Source organism: Pholis gunnellus (assembly GCF_910591455.1).
Source record: "Pholis gunnellus genome assembly, chromosome: 3".
Lineage (NCBI taxonomy): Eukaryota > Metazoa > Chordata > Actinopteri > Perciformes > Pholidae > Pholis > Pholis gunnellus.
Genome location: NC_136529.1, coordinates 11,561,831 through 11,580,390, shown reverse-complemented (window position 1 = coordinate 11,580,390; position 18,560 = coordinate 11,561,831). Strand labels below are relative to the sequence as shown.

Here is an 18,560-nt window from a genome sequence, read left to right as displayed (position 1 = left end):
TAAAACGAGCCCTGACATAAAATATTTCCAACAGTGTTTACGATGCAATGACTTGTGTTTCAGCGCTTTCTTAACATACTTGACACAACAGAAAAAACTTGAAAATTACCTTCTTTTTTTGCTTTTTTTAAATTAGCGGTCTGTATGAGAAGCCAGATGTTTAAAACTTAACAAACTAAACCAAATAAGTCTTTTCGTGCTTTCTGCTGAGTGACATTCTAACCTAGACTGATAAGTGAGGGCAAAGCACAGGCAGATTGTGCTTCTTCACATCATCGCCACAGCTGGCCTGAGGCCAGTGTGTGTGTGTATTTGACTCTCCTGTTTACGTTGATGGTATGGAAGAATGAAAAGGAAACCCTGAATTGCCATTTCCAATTCCATAAAAACTCTTCTATGACTTTTATTATCCATTGGCAAACGTATTACTGTGACTTCCTCCAGGCAATGCCGGCTTGACAGCAAAGCAAATGGAAATGTCAAGAGCAATTTTACAATCAAGAGACGGACAGAAAAGGTCAAAAAAGAGGTGCGAGATCTTAACGGGAAGAAATGCCACTTTTACCAAATCAGTGGATCTACTGCCTTCGCTCTCCATGTGTCGAGAGTGGGAGCTGTTAACCAAGTTTTGAATTTACATTTCACTTTGACGCATGTGTTGCTAAGTGTTAATGAGGTTATTTCAGGCTGCAGAGATGAGAATAATATTCTAACTTGCCTCCAAGAAAGACAAACAAAAATCATTCTGACTGTGGAAAACTCCTTTCCTGAATAGATAAACAGCATTTCATGACAACAATGCCACTGTTGATATCTTCAACCAGCTCTGACCTCACTGTTGACAACATTTAAAAAGGAGAAGAAAAAAAGAGCCAACACTACAAACTGTCAAGTGACAGTATCTGTCCACAGACAAAATATGAATTCTGCTTAGGACCTTTTCAACATTGTGACCTTGTGTGAACCGACTCCTCTCGGTTCAGCTGGTGCATTTCTGTGCTCTGTGTTTCTATTTCTTTCCATCTTTCACACCGGCACCTGGTGCCTCTGTGAGGGAACAAGCCGGGAAGAGAGAGAAGAAAGCACTCACCCGCACTGATAAAAATAGGTCAGCTATGGATGCAGCTAGTATAGGGGGTGGACAAAGAAGATGTCTAGACAGACAGCAGATGTCATGAAAACACATCAACAGTCAAGCCTTTGCTCTTTACTTTCTTATTTATTCCCACAATAAGAGAGAATCAGAAAATGACAGTGGCAGACAGAGAGACTGGGAAATAAAAGTTGATGACATGTCAATTACTTGTGTGTGTGTGTGTGTGTGTGTATGTGTAAAGGGACATCACAGATCTTTTTGTGTGGGACACTAACTCCGCATCGAAGTCCAGAGGATTCAAACATGTTGTTAAACAGACTGCGCTCTACTTTCCCGATACAGGAGGACTACGATATGCATTTAAAAATGAATGTGTGTAATCTTCAAATAAGACTTCAGAGTGATGCTTCAAAAGATTCACGTCAAAAACCTGTATAACTGCTGCCTGCACAGTTAGTGACTTTTAGGCAGTATACCTTCTCCTGGTATCACAGCACTGGGGGAAGAAATACTAATATTGCAAATTAGCAATATCCCTCTTTAGAAATACTTTAATGTCGTAATAGGTTGAGCCGATTTTAACTGCTGTATTTGGGTAGCGTGATCGATACCAATGCATCATATTTTATAAACTGATTTCATGGGTTGCATGATCTTTTAACATTTTTATTTTAAAAGTAACAAATAACTACAGCTGTCAAATGAAAGTAGTGGAGTAAGAGTAGAACAGTAAAATGTAGTAGAGTAGAAATGTAAGTACCTAAAAATTGTAAGACCGCATGTACTATCTTTAATTTATTTTGTATCATTTCACAACAGAGCCATCACCTGAGATTGGAGTAGTTGCCAGATGATTAATGGGATGAGGGGGAATATGTCTATTACACAAAATTAAGTTAATACATTATAAAATTCTTCATTTTTGGGATTTTTATTCCCGAGTGATATACTGTATTCTCCCACATTTTCAGGGCCCTAAAAATCCTTAAAATTAAACTATTTGAGAGAGAGAAACTGCTTCCTTTAAGGGGTCCCAAAAAGGCTGTGAACCACTGAGCTGGAGGACCTCATAACTGCTTACCAGATACAAAGCGCTGTAACGTTACACGTAAAGAAACCAATTGAGTAAATGGGTTGCTGAATTTGAACTTCAGAGACCTGCTGAATCCCAGCCTTACGTGCCATCTCAGGGCAGGCAAAATGAAAGTGAATCATCCTCTAATGAACTGCCTACATCTTCTTGCATAACTAAACATGCACTCATCAGCACACTGGTACACACATGATTCACATCATGAATACGCATTCGGTCTTTGTTATAAGAGATAGTTACTTTCGCAACAAAACAGAGCCCTGCTGGGACTGTTAGGCTGCTTTTTCATTTAGTAAGACAGCAAAATATCTTCCTCGGAGCACCCACTCGTTAATTAACAAAGTAATGAAACTGCCTGCATTAATATGCAAACACGACTCGTCATTTTCTGCATGGTTTGGCCATCGCATCTCAGACATGGCCAATCAAATAGGAATATGATTATATGGATATATGAGCATAAATTAAAAAAATCGGATTAAAACCTCAACGCAGTTGTACAGCAGTGAAATCTGCTGCACGAATGTGAAAAAACAACAGAAGCAAAATGCTTATCAACGCTAGGAATAAAAACTAAAAACAGACGACAGATTTCTGTTGCTAATATATCAGAATTCCAGAGGGCAAATGATGGATGACCTCACGTACAAAGAGAGATCACATTCTGCATCATGGGCATCATATTTTGATTTTTAAGTACCCACCACACCGGGAAAGATTTTGGTGAGGCGATCAACAGCTGCCGTGGCTTTGAACTTCCCTCCTCCGAGACAGTCTTCAAACTCATAGAGCGGCTGCCGAACTGGATTGGAGTATGAGATCTTCGCATTGTCTACAAATGTGATGTGTCTCACTCCCCATCCCTGGAGAACAAAAGAGAAACATGTTTCATCATTTTTAATCACATCGTTTTGAACATTGAACGTTGTCTTCAGCAGCACTTTGTAAGCAGCTTCAGTGACAATGAGTGGGAGGTTGTTTACCCAGTGTGCGTTTCTAAATTAATAATTGCAATTCCACTTTCCTTTAGAAATAATGGACTCCTCAGTATGCAGGTAGCACAACCTCAAGTTATTCTAGCTGTTGTCCACTCTCAGTTAACACAACGTCTAGCCACAATATCAGTTACATTAGACCAGGCTGGCATTAACTGACCGGGTGTCTAAAGTTCCCTCAGACCAGTAACTGATGAATAGACATGACAGGCAGCAATACTCTGACAGCACTATATTGTAGTCAGTTAGTTAAAGTTCAATTTCCTTTAAAAAGGACAAAACATTGTATTCTAGCTAGCAGGTGGTGGTGAATGAAAAATATCTCAAACCCTTCAGAGAACCAGCTTTTTGGATGTGGTCACTGAAAAGCACATTCATTTGATGCTGGGGGAACAGACAGTAAACACAGAGAGCGACAGTAGGTTCTTATGTAAATTAGCATTATGTTGTTCTGAGTGTTATTGGATAAACTTCATGGGAAATCTGTGGATAAAATCATGGGATCCTGAATTATACTGTTATGAAGCTAAACAAATATGCCTGATTTTGACAAGTTGATAATTTAAGGTTACTGGAAAGCACTACATTATAACAAACATCAGAGGGGACACATTTTTGTGTTTCTGCTCTGTAGATGGAAATACATTCCAAAATAACTTCTTTGAGAATCTGGCAAATTTATTTAAAGTATAAAGCAAATTTAATAGTTTGTGTTTTGTTCCGTAGGAGAGCTTTTAAAAAATGATTGTACGACTTCAGATGAATTTGGTTGATGTCTTTCCGTCCCATCTGCCCTGGAAAGGAACAGCACAGATGACAGCTATCAATGAAGTTGATCCTTATGAGTCATGTACAATGCCGACTAGGGAAATCTGTGGAACATGTTGATTACTCTGTCAACAGTTGGTGGCGCTTCACTGATAATCATCTGAGCTTGTATTTGCCAAGACATTAAATAGCTCATCAAAATCCTGACTAAGCGGTCACGGATTGCTCTCTGTGAATGTCAATGGTAACCATATGTACAATAATATGACAATTTAACCAGTACAACAACCTGATATCAGTTGAGGTATTACGTCACAGACTGCAACACTTGGGAAGCAACATGTCTTAATTGCCTTACCACTTATATTTTTGAGTCAGTTAAAGTGACAGTTTGGACTGTTTCCCAAGATGTCCATCAAAAGTTGATTGAACGACATCTGTAGAGGTCGTCTCTTCAGGAAGTACAGTTTTGATCTTTAGGTTTATGTTTTTGCACCAAGATTATTTCAGCATGTTGAGCTCCCACTTAAATCAAGACACTTGGCCTGCACAGTTTTACAGAATGTGGAGGAAATTAAACTGCCATTCAGAGGAAGCTATATATTTAACGTTGTGTCGTAATAAGCTAGCTCACCAATAGGAGGTTCTGGATGTGTTTTCTGGAGAACAGACTATTTCTCCAATGTTAATATCCTTTTCTTTTGTTTTTTAAAACCCCAATATTCTGCAACAATTTATGACGCTTCATTTGTAACACTTCATAGATTCTGATGAGTATGGAGGCACATTGCTGTCAAAGGTCTGGTACTAGTACAGCAACTACAAGACAGGAACCTGCTAACTACACAAAGATCAACAGCAAAGATCACACTACACTCCGAATACCTTTTTAGTCATGGACAATTTTACATAATTTGCTAAGTACTAAAATCACAGTGTCCAATTCCTGTCTTTTTGTCCATGTATCCTTCTATCCTTACCATCAGAGTCCTGGCTACATTGCAGCCCAGAGTCCCAGCTCCCAGTAGAAGACACTTAGTGGAGACCACCTTGTCCAGGTCCAGGGAAGGAACCAGCCTCCATCTCATCAGCTTCAGATTCAGGTCCACTGATGACTCTGCAAGTCTGCAGACAATCAATGGAGACAACTGAAGACCCTCTTTGTTCACAGAGTGCAAACTTAGGGTGACAAAGTTGTTTTTAAGCAACAGATGGCAGAGCATGCATTACTGCAGTAACGCTGAGAAGAATTACATTAGTCTTGATTGTAGGGGTGTAGTGGAACATTTGTAAGAACCCAAACCCTTAACATAAAGCACCAACAACTTTCATTAGATTAGATCATCTACTTTGCCCAATGCAGTTTATTTGTTTCCTTTTTTATATTTATTGTTGAAATATGTTTTGGTCTGTAGGCTAACACAGTCCAGTTAAACCCTTACACCTAAACACCGTGTACTGTGTTTATTACCTTTTAGGGTCCATGCATTCACTGAGGTTGACCATCCTGGGTCCCATGGCCCCTTTAGGGTTCTTCTCCCAACCTACACTCTTAAGACATGCTGTGAAAAAAACACATCAACAGTGTCAAATAAGCATAACATGCCCCTGCTGCAAAAGTGAGAGGTGTGGAAACGATTTTCAGAAAAAACAATGAAACATTAAAACTTTAAAAAGTGTTCATTCTCACAAATTACAAAAAGGCAGTTTCTCACCTACCACTACAGTGGTATCTGGCAATGCAGAAATTTGGTTTTATTTGCTCAAGTTCTGATTTTGACATTTCTGCCTCCATCCCAACACAATAGTGGCAAATGGAATTTCACAGTATTCACAGCATTGAACATGTGACAGCTAGGAGTCTTTTGAGGGACAATGTCCCAGTTATTCTGAATTATACACAAACCTCATTGTTAACAGTTGTCATTGTTACTACCTTCCTGAGCAGAAATAGTCCCCCTGAAAAATGTTGACAGCATGTCACAGAGAAGTGGACTGATGAGGAAAAACATTTTACAACATTTAAGCATACAGGGCACTGTGAGAAACACAAAAAGACCACCAACTGTTGCCTTCACTCTCTTTACCACTTCATCTTCCCAGAGGTATTAGCTAAGGATACTGGTTAATGTTTGTGTTCATTTGTTCACATTAATTCTGATTCCAGCCAACTTCTGGATAATAAAAAGCATACAGTTAAATTACTTAATTCATTTAAAACTGGATTCGGTTGATTGCAATAAGTTGTTGCAGCAGTATGATATGTAACAGATTGTTGTGGCCAACACCAGTGAGTCAGAGAGGAGCAGAGTGTTATGAAGGGAAAGTTAGTGAAAGCTGTATTTTAGTGTAGAGTTGGACTCAAAAGTATTACAACTTATTTGCTCAAATGAACACCATGAAAAAACTTTCTTGTCCACTCAGCCCTTTCTTTTCAAACAGTGTTGATGCTTGGACACTTGCTTCACACCGTTTATTCCTCACTGTTCAGCTTTGGCTGCTAGGTGCACAAATGTCGCCAGGTAATGAAGTGCAAAAAAACAGTGAAAGTTGTCTGGACGCGGGCAATTTAAATAGCCCGCGTGGGTTAAATACAGTTTAATATTGGATCTGGACTGAGGTATGTGAATGTTAAATCATCATGAAGTTTATTTCTCTATTCTGAAGAGCAAAACTATTTTTGGTTGTGGCAAAAACTGAGCCTGGTGTATCTGAAAAATTGGGCTGAGCTAGATTGATTAATCCGTTTAAAAAAAATACCAAATGTGTCCATGCAAAACAAAACAGAACAGCCGAATCCATTTTTGTTGCATGAATACATATTGTGTGAGTCAATTAAAAGCCACAATGTACTGAAGAGGTAGACTCGGTAAACAAAGACACTTCCTCTGAACCCAACAAAAACCATCATCACCTTCCCCGTCCTGCTATTATCATTTAAATTACCTTCATCCCTCATTCAACAGATACAACGAATAATGAAGGAGCTGTGTGAGATTAGTGCGGCTTGAAAAGGAAGCAGAAAGTCTCAGTGGAATATAGGCGAGCACTGATGGCTCAGTTACAATATACACACATATGCATTCACATGAACGAGAACAAATGCACATGCAGACATGAGACATACCAACACACGCAGACAGATACAACTACAAGCACACAAAAAGGGAAATTACCTGAGTTGAGGGGAAGCTCAGGCAGTTTAATCTGGAAGACGACACTGTGCTGTATGGAGCGGCTTCCTTGCAGAGTTCGGTCCCTGAAACACAGCACCTCCACTGTGTCCAGCTTAGAGCCCCTGACACAAACACACAAACCAAGGGGAGACGACGCAAATTAACACACACACATATATCATGTACAGATTGGACACTATAAAGTGTACACTTGAAGTAAAAAAAATATGTGACTATCAAAATATCACAAATACAAGTTTACATGGAATATGCTCTCTCTCTAAAACAAGAAACAACGGACGGGATCAACACATACACACACTAACATTTCCCCATTTATGGTACTAAATGACCAAAGTCACATTACACAATCAAACTCCAGCGGTACAACTGAATAAGCGAGACATTGCGGCTACATTGTAATTCTATCTTCACCAATCTCAGCCAGTATCAACGGTTTATGTTTAACGCTGAAAGAGTAGTCAAGCACAAGATTGATGAGGTTTGTGTTGGACAAAAACTGCCTCTGACTACACAGCCGAGGGCTAAACTTTCTTCAGGCATTTGCTGCTGATAAGCCACTGGCATCACAGGATACTATTGCTAAACTGGCCCACATGGTATTTCCTTGTTTAAAACGGAAAAATAATTATGCAATAAAAATCCTTCTGAAAAAGCAAGACGGGTGCCAGCAGAAACTAAGCTCTCTGGGGAAACGTGGGACAAAAGAATGACCTGAAATGTAGCACTGAAACGTGCAGCAGCAAATGCAGTGATATTTAACTGATATTCTCAGATGATGGTGCAATATGATGACGTGAGTTACATGCAGCTAGAGTACAGAACAGCCTTCATGCGGATTTGAGGTTTGCACCTCCACTATTCATCCATTTTTAACAAATAAACTGAAGACTAATTTGTTTAGTTGAGCCGGGAATTGACTTTTGTTTCCTTGTGCTTGGTATACGTATTTATGTTATCTGTCTGTGTGTATCTTTTAATGTTTCATCACTCTGTAAAGCAAATAAAAGCAGTTTTTTGGGACATTGTTTTCTACTAATAAACCTGATCAAAATCAACAACGTCTACCTGGATTGTAGTAAAACACATGCCTAATACCTATGAGGCCCAGCAGCATGCTTTAGAAAGGGTTTGCACTGATAGTTAATAATATTAGTTCATATTATTGATTGGTCATAAACGGCAAATACATGCAAAAACTCCGGTATGGTAAAACTGGACACAAGGCTGAAATAAAGACTTTTGGGTTAAATAGTCCAGGGAAACATCTAGGAACTGGCTACAATGATAACATGGGTAACTCTCGAGGCACATCCTTGTTTGAAATCAAGAATGAATTATATCTGTAAGTAAGAGGCTGAGTTTGTTACAAACAGAAAACTATGTTAGGTCCTGTAGATAGTTAACTTCTTCCATCATTGACGAACAGTTTTGTTTCTACTTTCCTAATATTGCATCAGTCTTTTCAAGTTGGTTGCTTCTTGCTACAGTACGGGGTTTTGAAGACATTGCACAAGATAAACTCTTGATTGCTAAATTATAGCGGACATGGGATTCAAATTACTGAGAGACACCTGCAGAGTGAGTCACTTGTTTTTAATCTTTGTGTAAATATTTGAAGACGCTCAGACCTTGATTCTTAGATTTATTACTAAACATTTAATCCAAAGAGTTGCACCAGGTGTGCTGAAATATTTCCTCTGTAAATATTTCTATGAACTATATCTCCGCAAAGCACACACAAGCTTCCTCATAACACCCTCATCTCTGCAACAACTCAAGTCAGGACATTTTATGAGCAATGTATGAGCTGTTACATTAAAATGCTTTGAGTATAAGCAGAAGTTATTTTTATTTACAAAACAAGAAGCCTCGCATGCGTTATTTACTTGCATGTAATACGCAATTTTACATAATTCCCTCCCATTTACCTGCTACCAGACCCCTCCTCCAACTTTTGAATGGCAGAACAGAGACATTTTCCTGCTGTTCAAAACCTCAAATACATGGTGGCAGAAATGTATAACATCAACAACAGCCTAAAGTATTATGAAATATCATTATTGATAAAATACAGTAGGTTTGAAAAGGAGCATTCGGTGGCTAGCTTCATACTTTGTTTACTAAGTTTCAGAAGTTGTGTGTTTACACAAGATAGCCAATGGCGTCTACAGACAGCAGCTGCTGTGTGCTGTATGTGTCATAGATGGGCCTGACATGGGTTAACAAACCAGCCATTGATGTTCACTTGAATGTAGCAACCGCATGATCAGATTCCCCCAAAAATGATGTATCCATTTGGAAAGGGTGCAACAATCACTAGCACAGTCCCTGATGCACACGTGTATTGTATGTGAAGGGGTTTTGGGGGCGAAAAAATCCCTTTTTGAGTAATATTGGAAGTCCTTAGGTGAATAGAATATTCTTGGCAGCAAGCACTGAAGTTCTCACACTGAAATGTCTGCAGACAAGGATGACTATCACAAAATATATTGAGTGGAAAGTCTGACTTTTGTTTTAACACCAAGACTTGAGCAACGTGTAAGTTATTGAGGAAAATGGACCTAGTTTATCATGAACATTTACAGCTTTGTAGACAAGTATTGCAATCTTAACAGCAGCAGTCATTTTCTGGAAGCCAGTGCTGCCATCTATACATCTTAGCTAAACTCTAACAGAACCACTGTGGCTAAGCAAAAGGCCAAACAGTTGTTTTTCACTCTGGGTGTGACAGAAAAGCTTTGATTTTAGCAACACCATTAAATTTGGATCTGCATCTTTACTGGCACTGATGCTTATATGACCTGCTCCCTCCACTTCAGAGTCAGGAAATGAGTTAAGCAGAGATTTCCTGTCTTTTACTCTACGGCTTGGCGCCTAAATCAAGTAGTCAGTGTAAGCTGAAAAACATTCATAGAAATTCGCAAAGACAGCATGTGTTTTAAGGACTCACATTGAGTCCTCTAGAGAACTTCCTCATCTCTTAACAACACACACACACACACACACACACACACACACACACACACACACACACACACACACACACACACACACACACACACACACACACACACACACACACACACACACACACACACACACACACACACACACACGGCTTACCATCGGCTGGCTAAGAGGACCAGCAGATTTCTAAGAGGCCAGCCCGGATGTTGAGACAGAGTACACGGATCATAGACGCCCACAGTAACCTAGAAAAAACAAACAAGGTGTGTTTACATTATCAACGTGTGTGTTCAAGAGGGACTGTAATAATAATAAAAATAGATATAATCTGATAGAGATAAGACACAAAAAGTACTGTACAGCACTTTGTGTACTGAACAATCCCTTTTATTGGCCTCAATCAAACTCTCACAGAAAATATCTTTCATCTGATGATTTCTTTAAAACACACAAAGTGAAGAAGTACCTTCTTTGTATCAGTGAAAAACGTGTCCCAGTCCTCGAGTGGAGCCATCTGAACGGTGTCAGCTGTGTACTTCATTAGGAAGTAAGGCTCAGCAGTGGTCCCTCTTTTGATACACAGGACGTCATAGGCCTCCTGCAAGGCTGTGATCTGAGACAGAAATAATTAGGAGTCAGCATGAATTATAGAAAGCTCTGTGCTGTACATTACACCACACAACATATTATATATACATACATACATACAGATATATATATACTGTACGTAGAGAGATAGATTTTTAAAGGGTAATCATAAAGGATATCTATCCATCCTGAAAAAAGCAAGGTGCACAGGACTCCTCGATCAGATGCCCAAAACCAACTCAACTGGATCCTCAGGATGCAAAGGAGCAGAAACTCCTTCCTGACACATATCCTACATTACAATAACTTATAATGTATTATTGTATGGGAACACAAGAGGTTATCTGAAGCATAACATCTGCAATTGCTGAAATATTTACTGTATATATAACTTAAGGACGAAAGGATATTATAGCTCATTCCGAGGATATCTCTTTATCATTATGAACATATACACTGTGAATGTTTTGTGTGTCTACTCATTTATATTCTTGTCAGACTCTTGCAGTTGGTGTCAAGCTGTTCATGAGTCATTCTGACTCTGTCTTAATGAGGCTTTTTCGCTCCTTGGATCCACTGACCCGAGAAATAAGAATTCACCTCACTTCATTTTACTATTCTATGACCTAGAGTCAGTATGAGACAGAACGGACAGATTCAAAGCTGTTGGGAGCTGCATCCATCTCATCTTCAAAGAGGTTAGGAATGTTACGACGATCTTAGGAAAGAGGAAACTTAAATGGCAAAAATGGGAATAGTATTTACATTTTTAGGTTAACTTATGTCATAGAAACAGAACAGTAATCAGTAGTTCAACTGTAAATGTGATGGCTAGAATTTGTTATGAGCATCAACATTTGGGGAATACAAGTGTGTTGCGTTGAAATACACCTGAAGACTTCAAAACATTTAGAAAAGAGGAAGAAATACGGTAATACTAGAAAATATTCATTCCAGTGGTGTAATGATGGTAATGATCTTTAAAAAGTCAACCTGTTTTGCTGAGAAAACTTGCTCTAGGGCAGACGGCTGTTGGATGATCTTTATTCCCTCTGGGAAACAGAGTGCAGGGAAGCAGAACCAGTAGTAGAAATGGTACTTCTTCAAATCCTGAAAAGGGAATGTAAAAAAAAACAGTCACACACAACATTATTAATATACAAAACTAACACATTTATAAGATGCTGTTTATACGCACTGCAAAAGTCAGCAGAATGAATTTGCAGAGGATGGATGGGTCCTTTAATGCAGCTCCAGACTGTATAGCATCCCATATCTACAAAACAACAGGAGAGGACAAATCACAGTCATTAGATCATTTAATCCTCAGCTGCACAACTTAGTAACTTGCTGTCAATTTTAAAGAAATTCCCGACCATATGTCTTATGTGAATATGTGTGTGACCGCATGAGTTTTACCTCCTTGGCCTTTTGCTCCAGCAGAGCCTTCTTATCAGTGGTCTTAAAGGCATCGAGGGTGTTGGTGTTATACAGCGTTCCAGTAGTTGGACAGCAACGGGCTGGTGTCGGTCCATCGCTGACAGCAAAACACATCGTACATTTGTATTAAATTGTACTTTCTAACTGTACTAGTTTCTTTTCAATGTGCAACAATTTGCTTTATTGAAGGCTTCCAAATTAACAGGAAAGTGAGAGCTGATCCAAATTTAGTTCAACCCTACACTGAGCGGGCTGATCAACTTTAACGAAAGTTCATCCTTTCATTATTCCATAGCAATGTAAACTTCACTCAAGTTTTATAAACACTTTTTTACAACATGAACAACCATTCGTACCTTTCATTACTTGTGTATTGTCTATTGTACTCAAATCAATTTGAGAGTGGTATCAGGCTCCATATTGTTTGTCTGTTTCATCTACATTAGTACTATTCATTGCTTTTTTTGAAGACTAAATAACATGAGGAGAACTTAGGGTTAAAATATGGTTTATACAGGCAACATACTGCGTCAAACTTACACTTCAAATGCACTGAACTCCAACGTCATGCGAGTGGGCAAACCAAGTGGGTCGCCTATAGGACAGGAATGAAGAATAAAATAGTTTTTGAAATCCCAACAAATTGTCCTTCACTGTTTTCATATATGTGACGCTGCATAATTAACATTAGTATCATATAACGTCTAGAACTGTCAAAAGAGCGAAAAAACATCAACTGAATAGTTAAAATGACAGCATCTGATGTCACCACTCACCGTTGTAGTAATACCCTTTAATAGATTTGGGGCTTTCGTCCAATCTGTAGTCGTTGAGTTTCTTCTGAGTGAGCTGATGCCAGAAGCCGGCCTCCAGAGCACTGCTGAAGGGAGCAAACTGCAGCTTGAGGTCTGGAGGGGAGGATGCCGCTTCACTGGTGTCAGATGCCATCACAACTTCACTAACAGGAATGCGCTGCCAAGAACTGGAAGATGTGAAATTAAACAGTTGTAGGTCACAAAAGCTTATGACATACAATCAGCTAAGAAGACATTATAACTTATTAGCTGCTGAGCTTGTGGCCTCTGATGGTGCGGTTTGATACACAACCCAGTAAACAGTAAAGGTATACACCTATTCAGAGAAAATAGTGAGACAGTTCAGCAATACGTCCATTAGTAAAGTACAAAGCAAATAAGATGCATCAACCTGTGCATTGGTTATGGGAAAATGAGTCTACTTATAGCATCTCTAAACATCTTCGGCAAAGTAAAATAATGTTTAAAACAGTCACAAAAAGATTAAGATATAGGGTGTCATATGTTGTACAAATTTAACCCTAAACATGGCTATCTTTATACTGTAATTATGCTGGTGCATTTCTTTAGGCTCTGTGGTAACTAGTGATGAGCATGTATTACCTTTCCAGAATAAATTACTAATAGATTAATCTCATAATTTATATATAGATTAATCTGTATCCTCTGAACACATCTAATTGTTATATATTTTGATAACATTTTGGCTAATTCCACTGTTTATATGATCAAAAGATGCTAACCGAAGCCCTGCTAGTCTTGTGTTGTTTTACATATTTCTTAGCACCAAGACCTCTAACCCTGGAACACTTTAATGGTCTCCTTTAGGACTTCTGAGATGCATCTGTAAATTAACGCATCTCAATCCATGTTTTCTGTTGATCAGGACTTGTAACGCAGACCACACAGTGGAAACAGTAGCTTGGACAGTTTAAACTGCCCTATCGGGTTTTAAACACGACGAGCGACGAAACAATTCAAATGATACAGATGTATTTCAAACCAGATTAAATCTGGGATCACGTTAAACACACGTTCACCTGTCAAACTGTAACAAGCTGAGGTTTGTACGTGGACGTTTAAGGGTTTGTGGACTTACCAGAAATCCTTACTTCCTGGTCGGGTGGGTCATGTGATCGCGGGGCTTGTCAACACAGCGGTGCAGTGTGGGTAAATAGCCAGCCAGTTTAGCTTAGCAGCTAAAGAAACGTATGTCTTACGGTGCACTTGTCAGAGAGTAAAATATAAAGAACCAAAACAAAAACATGAACAAGCTAACGACGAAGAACGACAAAACTGACAAAACTTTATACGTGCCGTTTCTTTTCATGTCGGATAGCACAGATGTGTAGATGGGTGCGAGCCTGCGAGGAGTAAGTGTGACAGTTTGTAAACGTTAACGTTCAATCCGTTGAACCGGTTTAACGAGGTTCAGCAGGCTACGTCACAAACGAAACATCATTGTTCTCAGGCAGGAAGAAGTGCACATTGTCTGAAATAAAGGCAAAGGAGCTACGAGTTCATATTCATCCGAATGCTTACCGGGAAATCAAAAATTAGCTTCGCCTGGACACCGGAGTCAGTTAGGGGCCGTCTACAAACTACACTACTGCTGGAACAAGGGGAAGTGTGAAGGCCTATATACAGTCTATCATGGAAGTTGTTGTTTTTTTGCACATTATTGTTGGATATAGTCTACATCGGTGAATAAAATAGATCTTATTTTTCCACACTACCAATAACAACAGAACAGGGGCATGAAAGAACAAACAATGGGCAAGGTAGATACAAAGCAAGACTGAAAAAAACCCCAAAGAATAATGTGTAAAACATTCATGGTTACAGGATTATATCGTCAATTCTTCATCCCACACCGTCATCCTCCCTCAGACCCCTTACATGTATTAAGCCTAATGTCCCATTCTTTATCAAACACCCTCCACCTTCTCCGCAATACTGTAGTACCATACTATACCATGTATAGTTATACTGTATTATGTTATACTATATTATTATTAGGCTACATTGCACCTTATATTATATCTTTTACCTCATACTCTTGTATACTATAATGTACTATGTCATACTATACTATGTTAAGATGCTATGCAGATACTGTCTTACAGAACCATATACTATATTATATTTCTAAGTATCATTACCTAACCACAGTATATATTATTCTGGTGTTCATATATACTAGACTCACAGCTATTATTCATACCATGTCACTTTACTTGGTAACTTGTCACTTGAACTTGTCACTTACCTCCGCAACATTGTGTTTAATTGCCCTTGTGTAGTTCAGTCTTGTATAGTGCATTCTTATATAGTTTGTGCATAATTTCTACTGTTATACTTCTACTGTTTATACCACTTTATTTATTGTTCTTATTTTTTATTTTTACTTCATTTTTTTATTTTTTTACTTATCGCCTCTAGGGATCAATAAAGGCTTATGTTGTCTTTTTGCAATCTTGAATGTAAGCTTCTCCAAATGGAGGATCTCGCCCACTTATTGCCACATGTCACGTGAAGACTCAGCATCAGACTTCCATAAACGCACATTTTTCAGCTAATTCAGTACCAAGATACCTGCTTTTTTAAACCATTTGGATAAGGGCACCAACATAGACTCCATAGGTCGTGAGATCTCTAACAAATCATCTCTTATTCATTATGTTGGAATGTTGTAGATATATTTGAGAGGAAAAAAAAGTAATTTGTGATTTTGGGCTATATGAATAAACTTAACTGCAATGTATTGACGGAACCCAGCAATGTAGATTAAGAAATAAAGGTGTATGTAGCCAAGGCTGAATTACTAATTACCAAGGTGGGCAACCTCCCAGACGCCATTATCATATTGTCCTATTTAGAAGATGTCAAAATCTAGTTCAGCATACAATGAAGCTGCCATCTGCTGTGTGAAATAGATGGGAATTAAGGGGCTCAACATCAAATCGTTCAAAAGTGATCATTAGAGTGCTAGACCAAGACCTTTACTCTGTTGCCAGTAAATCTGAATGAATAAAATGGGCAGTTAGAATTTATCCTGACAGAAATATCCATATAATGAACATCAAATCATTCAGTGGCCACATGATGAGATCACTGTGGGACAAAATATTAAGATACCTCAGTGGAAGATGACGAATGTATTTTCAGACCATTCTCCACTCAAAAAAGTCTGTATAGAGAAACCCTTATAAACATCTATTTTTAGGTATCCACTTCTAGTGGTCATTGTTAAGGTAGCCCAGTCCTGTTCTGTAAGCTCCCGAGATGTCTTTCCCTCTGGAGTGACCTGGTTGAAGTACTCGTTGTACGTCTAGATTACCTGTGATGTGCGTTGCATTAGGTACATCATCACAGACAAGTTTGTTTAATGATAGATAGCTTGTTTATTCTCTTTGTTGTGGAACAACATACAAAAAGTCCCATTCTTTCCACCGACAGTAAATGCACCAGTTGCATTCACACATTACATTAGCATAAAGCGGTCAAAACCCTTTGCCCTTCCGGGTTCAAACACCTGACAACCACGGCAATTTCAGGACCTATATACCTGAGCCCAGGACATGAATACAGTGCCACCCAATGTACACACAGAGAAATACAGTTGTATTTACAACACCATATTTCCATATACCATATTCAATTCACATTTGAGGATATAAAGACTGAAGGTGAATGTTGTTGTAGATATATTTGAGAAAAAAAATAAGTAATTTGTGATTTTGGGCTATATGAATAAACTTAACTGTAATGTATTGATGGAACCCAGCAATGTAGATTAAGAAATAAAGGTGTATGTATGAAGGCAAATTACTGTCAAAATCCGAGAGCGCAAATGAGATCCATGCGTGCGCTAATTTTACTTTGACGAGCGCTTTTATATCACTCCACGAGCAAAATTCACTCTTGCACGAGCAAAAGTCGCTCGAGAAGCTTAACACTGCTCGCTCGCGAAACTTTTTTCTTCTCGCTCTCGAGTAGATTTTATTTTTGACAGTAAGTGGGCGGACCCAGTCTCCCTTGTATCGCTACATCTAATTGGTTACAAACCTCATTTTTGGATGAACCGGATATCACTGACACAGACGTCAGGGGGAGATCTTCAGATTGCACTACAGGTCAGGGGCAAATAATGTACATTTTACTGCACGGGTACTTTTACTTTCTGCACTTAAATTGCCTACATTTTGCTGATAATAACACACTTGACTAAGGTTTTGAATGCAGGTATTTTACTCGTAGTGGATTATTGTTTCATCAGTATGGTATTAGTACGTTTACTGCAGTGATAATCGTGAGCTAACCGGTGTCTCAAACGTTCCTGGCAGATACTCACATTTTGGCATGACACCGGCAGGTTTTAATGAGGTAGTGTACGTACTGTAGTGTAAGTACTGAACTAGCTAGCTAGCTAGCAAGAGTAGCTGCCACTATTTCAGCTAGCTAGCTAGTTCACAATTTCAGCTGAGAAAGAATAGGAATCGAAACCGCAGTTTAAACACACACACTACTAACAGACAACCTTTTGATTGTGGGAAATAAAAAATATATTTTTAACAAATGTGTTTGTACTTACCGATAGTGGACTGACAACTGATGAAATTCACTGTGTACTGAAGGCAGTCCGCCGTTAATCCCAATCACGGCGAGGTTTTGAGGAGCGCTTGGTATAATCAAAAGACTCTCCTTTACGGGTGGTGGCGTTTGCTGGTGTCCTCCGATGGATTTCACACGATAATCTTTACTTTCTTTTACGACTGTGATTGACTAAATAAAAAAGAATGGAATAAAAACTAGGTAGATGTGCTATTTTATAATGTGTATTAACTGGCAGTTGGTTAGACAAGACAATAGCATTTTGTGAAATGTAGACATGAGTGCGTCAACTCGGGACAGGCTGTAGTTAAAAACAATGTCATCTTCCCTGTTGCACCTTGCATAAAAAAATGCTGGGTGATGTTGGTGTAATCGACTGGTGTAACACTGGCGGAGGACAGCCAGAGTCGGCCCAGAACTGACTGCTATCTGGGTAGGGAACAGCTGCCTAAACGCTGCGGGGAGAATGTAGCGTGAGTTTGTGTGTGTTGTTTTCCTTACTAAACTAGTTTAGCATAGCCTCGCAGAACACACAGTTGTGTTTTGTTTAGTTTCAGACAGACGCATTCGGTCTCCAAACGCAGCTTGAGACACAGCTGGAGAGTAGAATGGCATGACGTCACACAAAGATCGGAGACGCAATGATTCGTCAAGATTAAAGGCAAAACGTCACAAATGACGTCAGTTCACAAACAGACTCTATAGAACTTATGACACAATCATTTGTCCACATCAAAGGCAAAGACATTTGTCCACATCAAAGGCAAAGACATTTGTCCACATCAAAGGCAAAGACATTTGTCCACATCAAAGGCAAAGACATTTGTCCACATCAAAGGCAAAGACATTTGTCCACATCAAAGGCAAAGACGTTTGTCCACATCAAAGGCAAAGACATTTGTCCACATCAAAGGCAAAGACATTTGTCCACATCAAAGGCAAAGACATTTGTCCAGATCAAAGGCAAAGAATCACTATACCCCA

The 18,560-nt window shown here is 39.0% G+C and overlaps 1 protein-coding gene across 2 annotated transcripts in view; it reads right to left on the bottom strand.

Annotated features, from left to right (window-relative positions):
* The window catches only part of atg7 (ATG7 autophagy related 7 homolog), a 52,294-nt gene extending 37,930 nt beyond the window's left edge, over positions 1-14,364 (bottom strand). The window contains exons 1-12 of one of the 2 annotated variants that reach the window (XM_079186387.1): positions 14,062-14,364; positions 12,924-13,129; positions 12,688-12,742; positions 12,127-12,244; positions 11,906-11,983; positions 11,701-11,817; positions 10,586-10,732; positions 10,276-10,364; positions 7,129-7,250; positions 5,424-5,514; positions 4,933-5,077; positions 2,894-3,052 (exon numbers count right to left, since the gene is read on the bottom strand). In XM_079186387.1, coding sequence (XP_079042513.1) covers positions 2,894-3,052; positions 4,933-5,077; positions 5,424-5,514; positions 7,129-7,250; positions 10,276-10,364; positions 10,586-10,732; positions 11,701-11,817; positions 11,906-11,983; positions 12,127-12,244; positions 12,688-12,742; positions 12,924-13,095 — 1,293 coding nt within the window. In that variant the 5' untranslated portion in view covers positions 13,096-13,129; positions 14,062-14,364. Of the gene's footprint in view, positions 1-2,893; positions 3,053-4,932; positions 5,078-5,423; positions 5,515-7,128; positions 7,251-10,275; positions 10,365-10,585; positions 10,733-11,700; positions 11,818-11,905; positions 11,984-12,126; positions 12,245-12,687; positions 12,743-12,923; positions 13,130-14,002 lie in introns of both variants that reach the window. The other variant, XM_079186388.1, reaches the window with a different exon arrangement.
* Between the last annotated feature and the right edge of the window lie 4,196 nt (positions 14,365-18,560).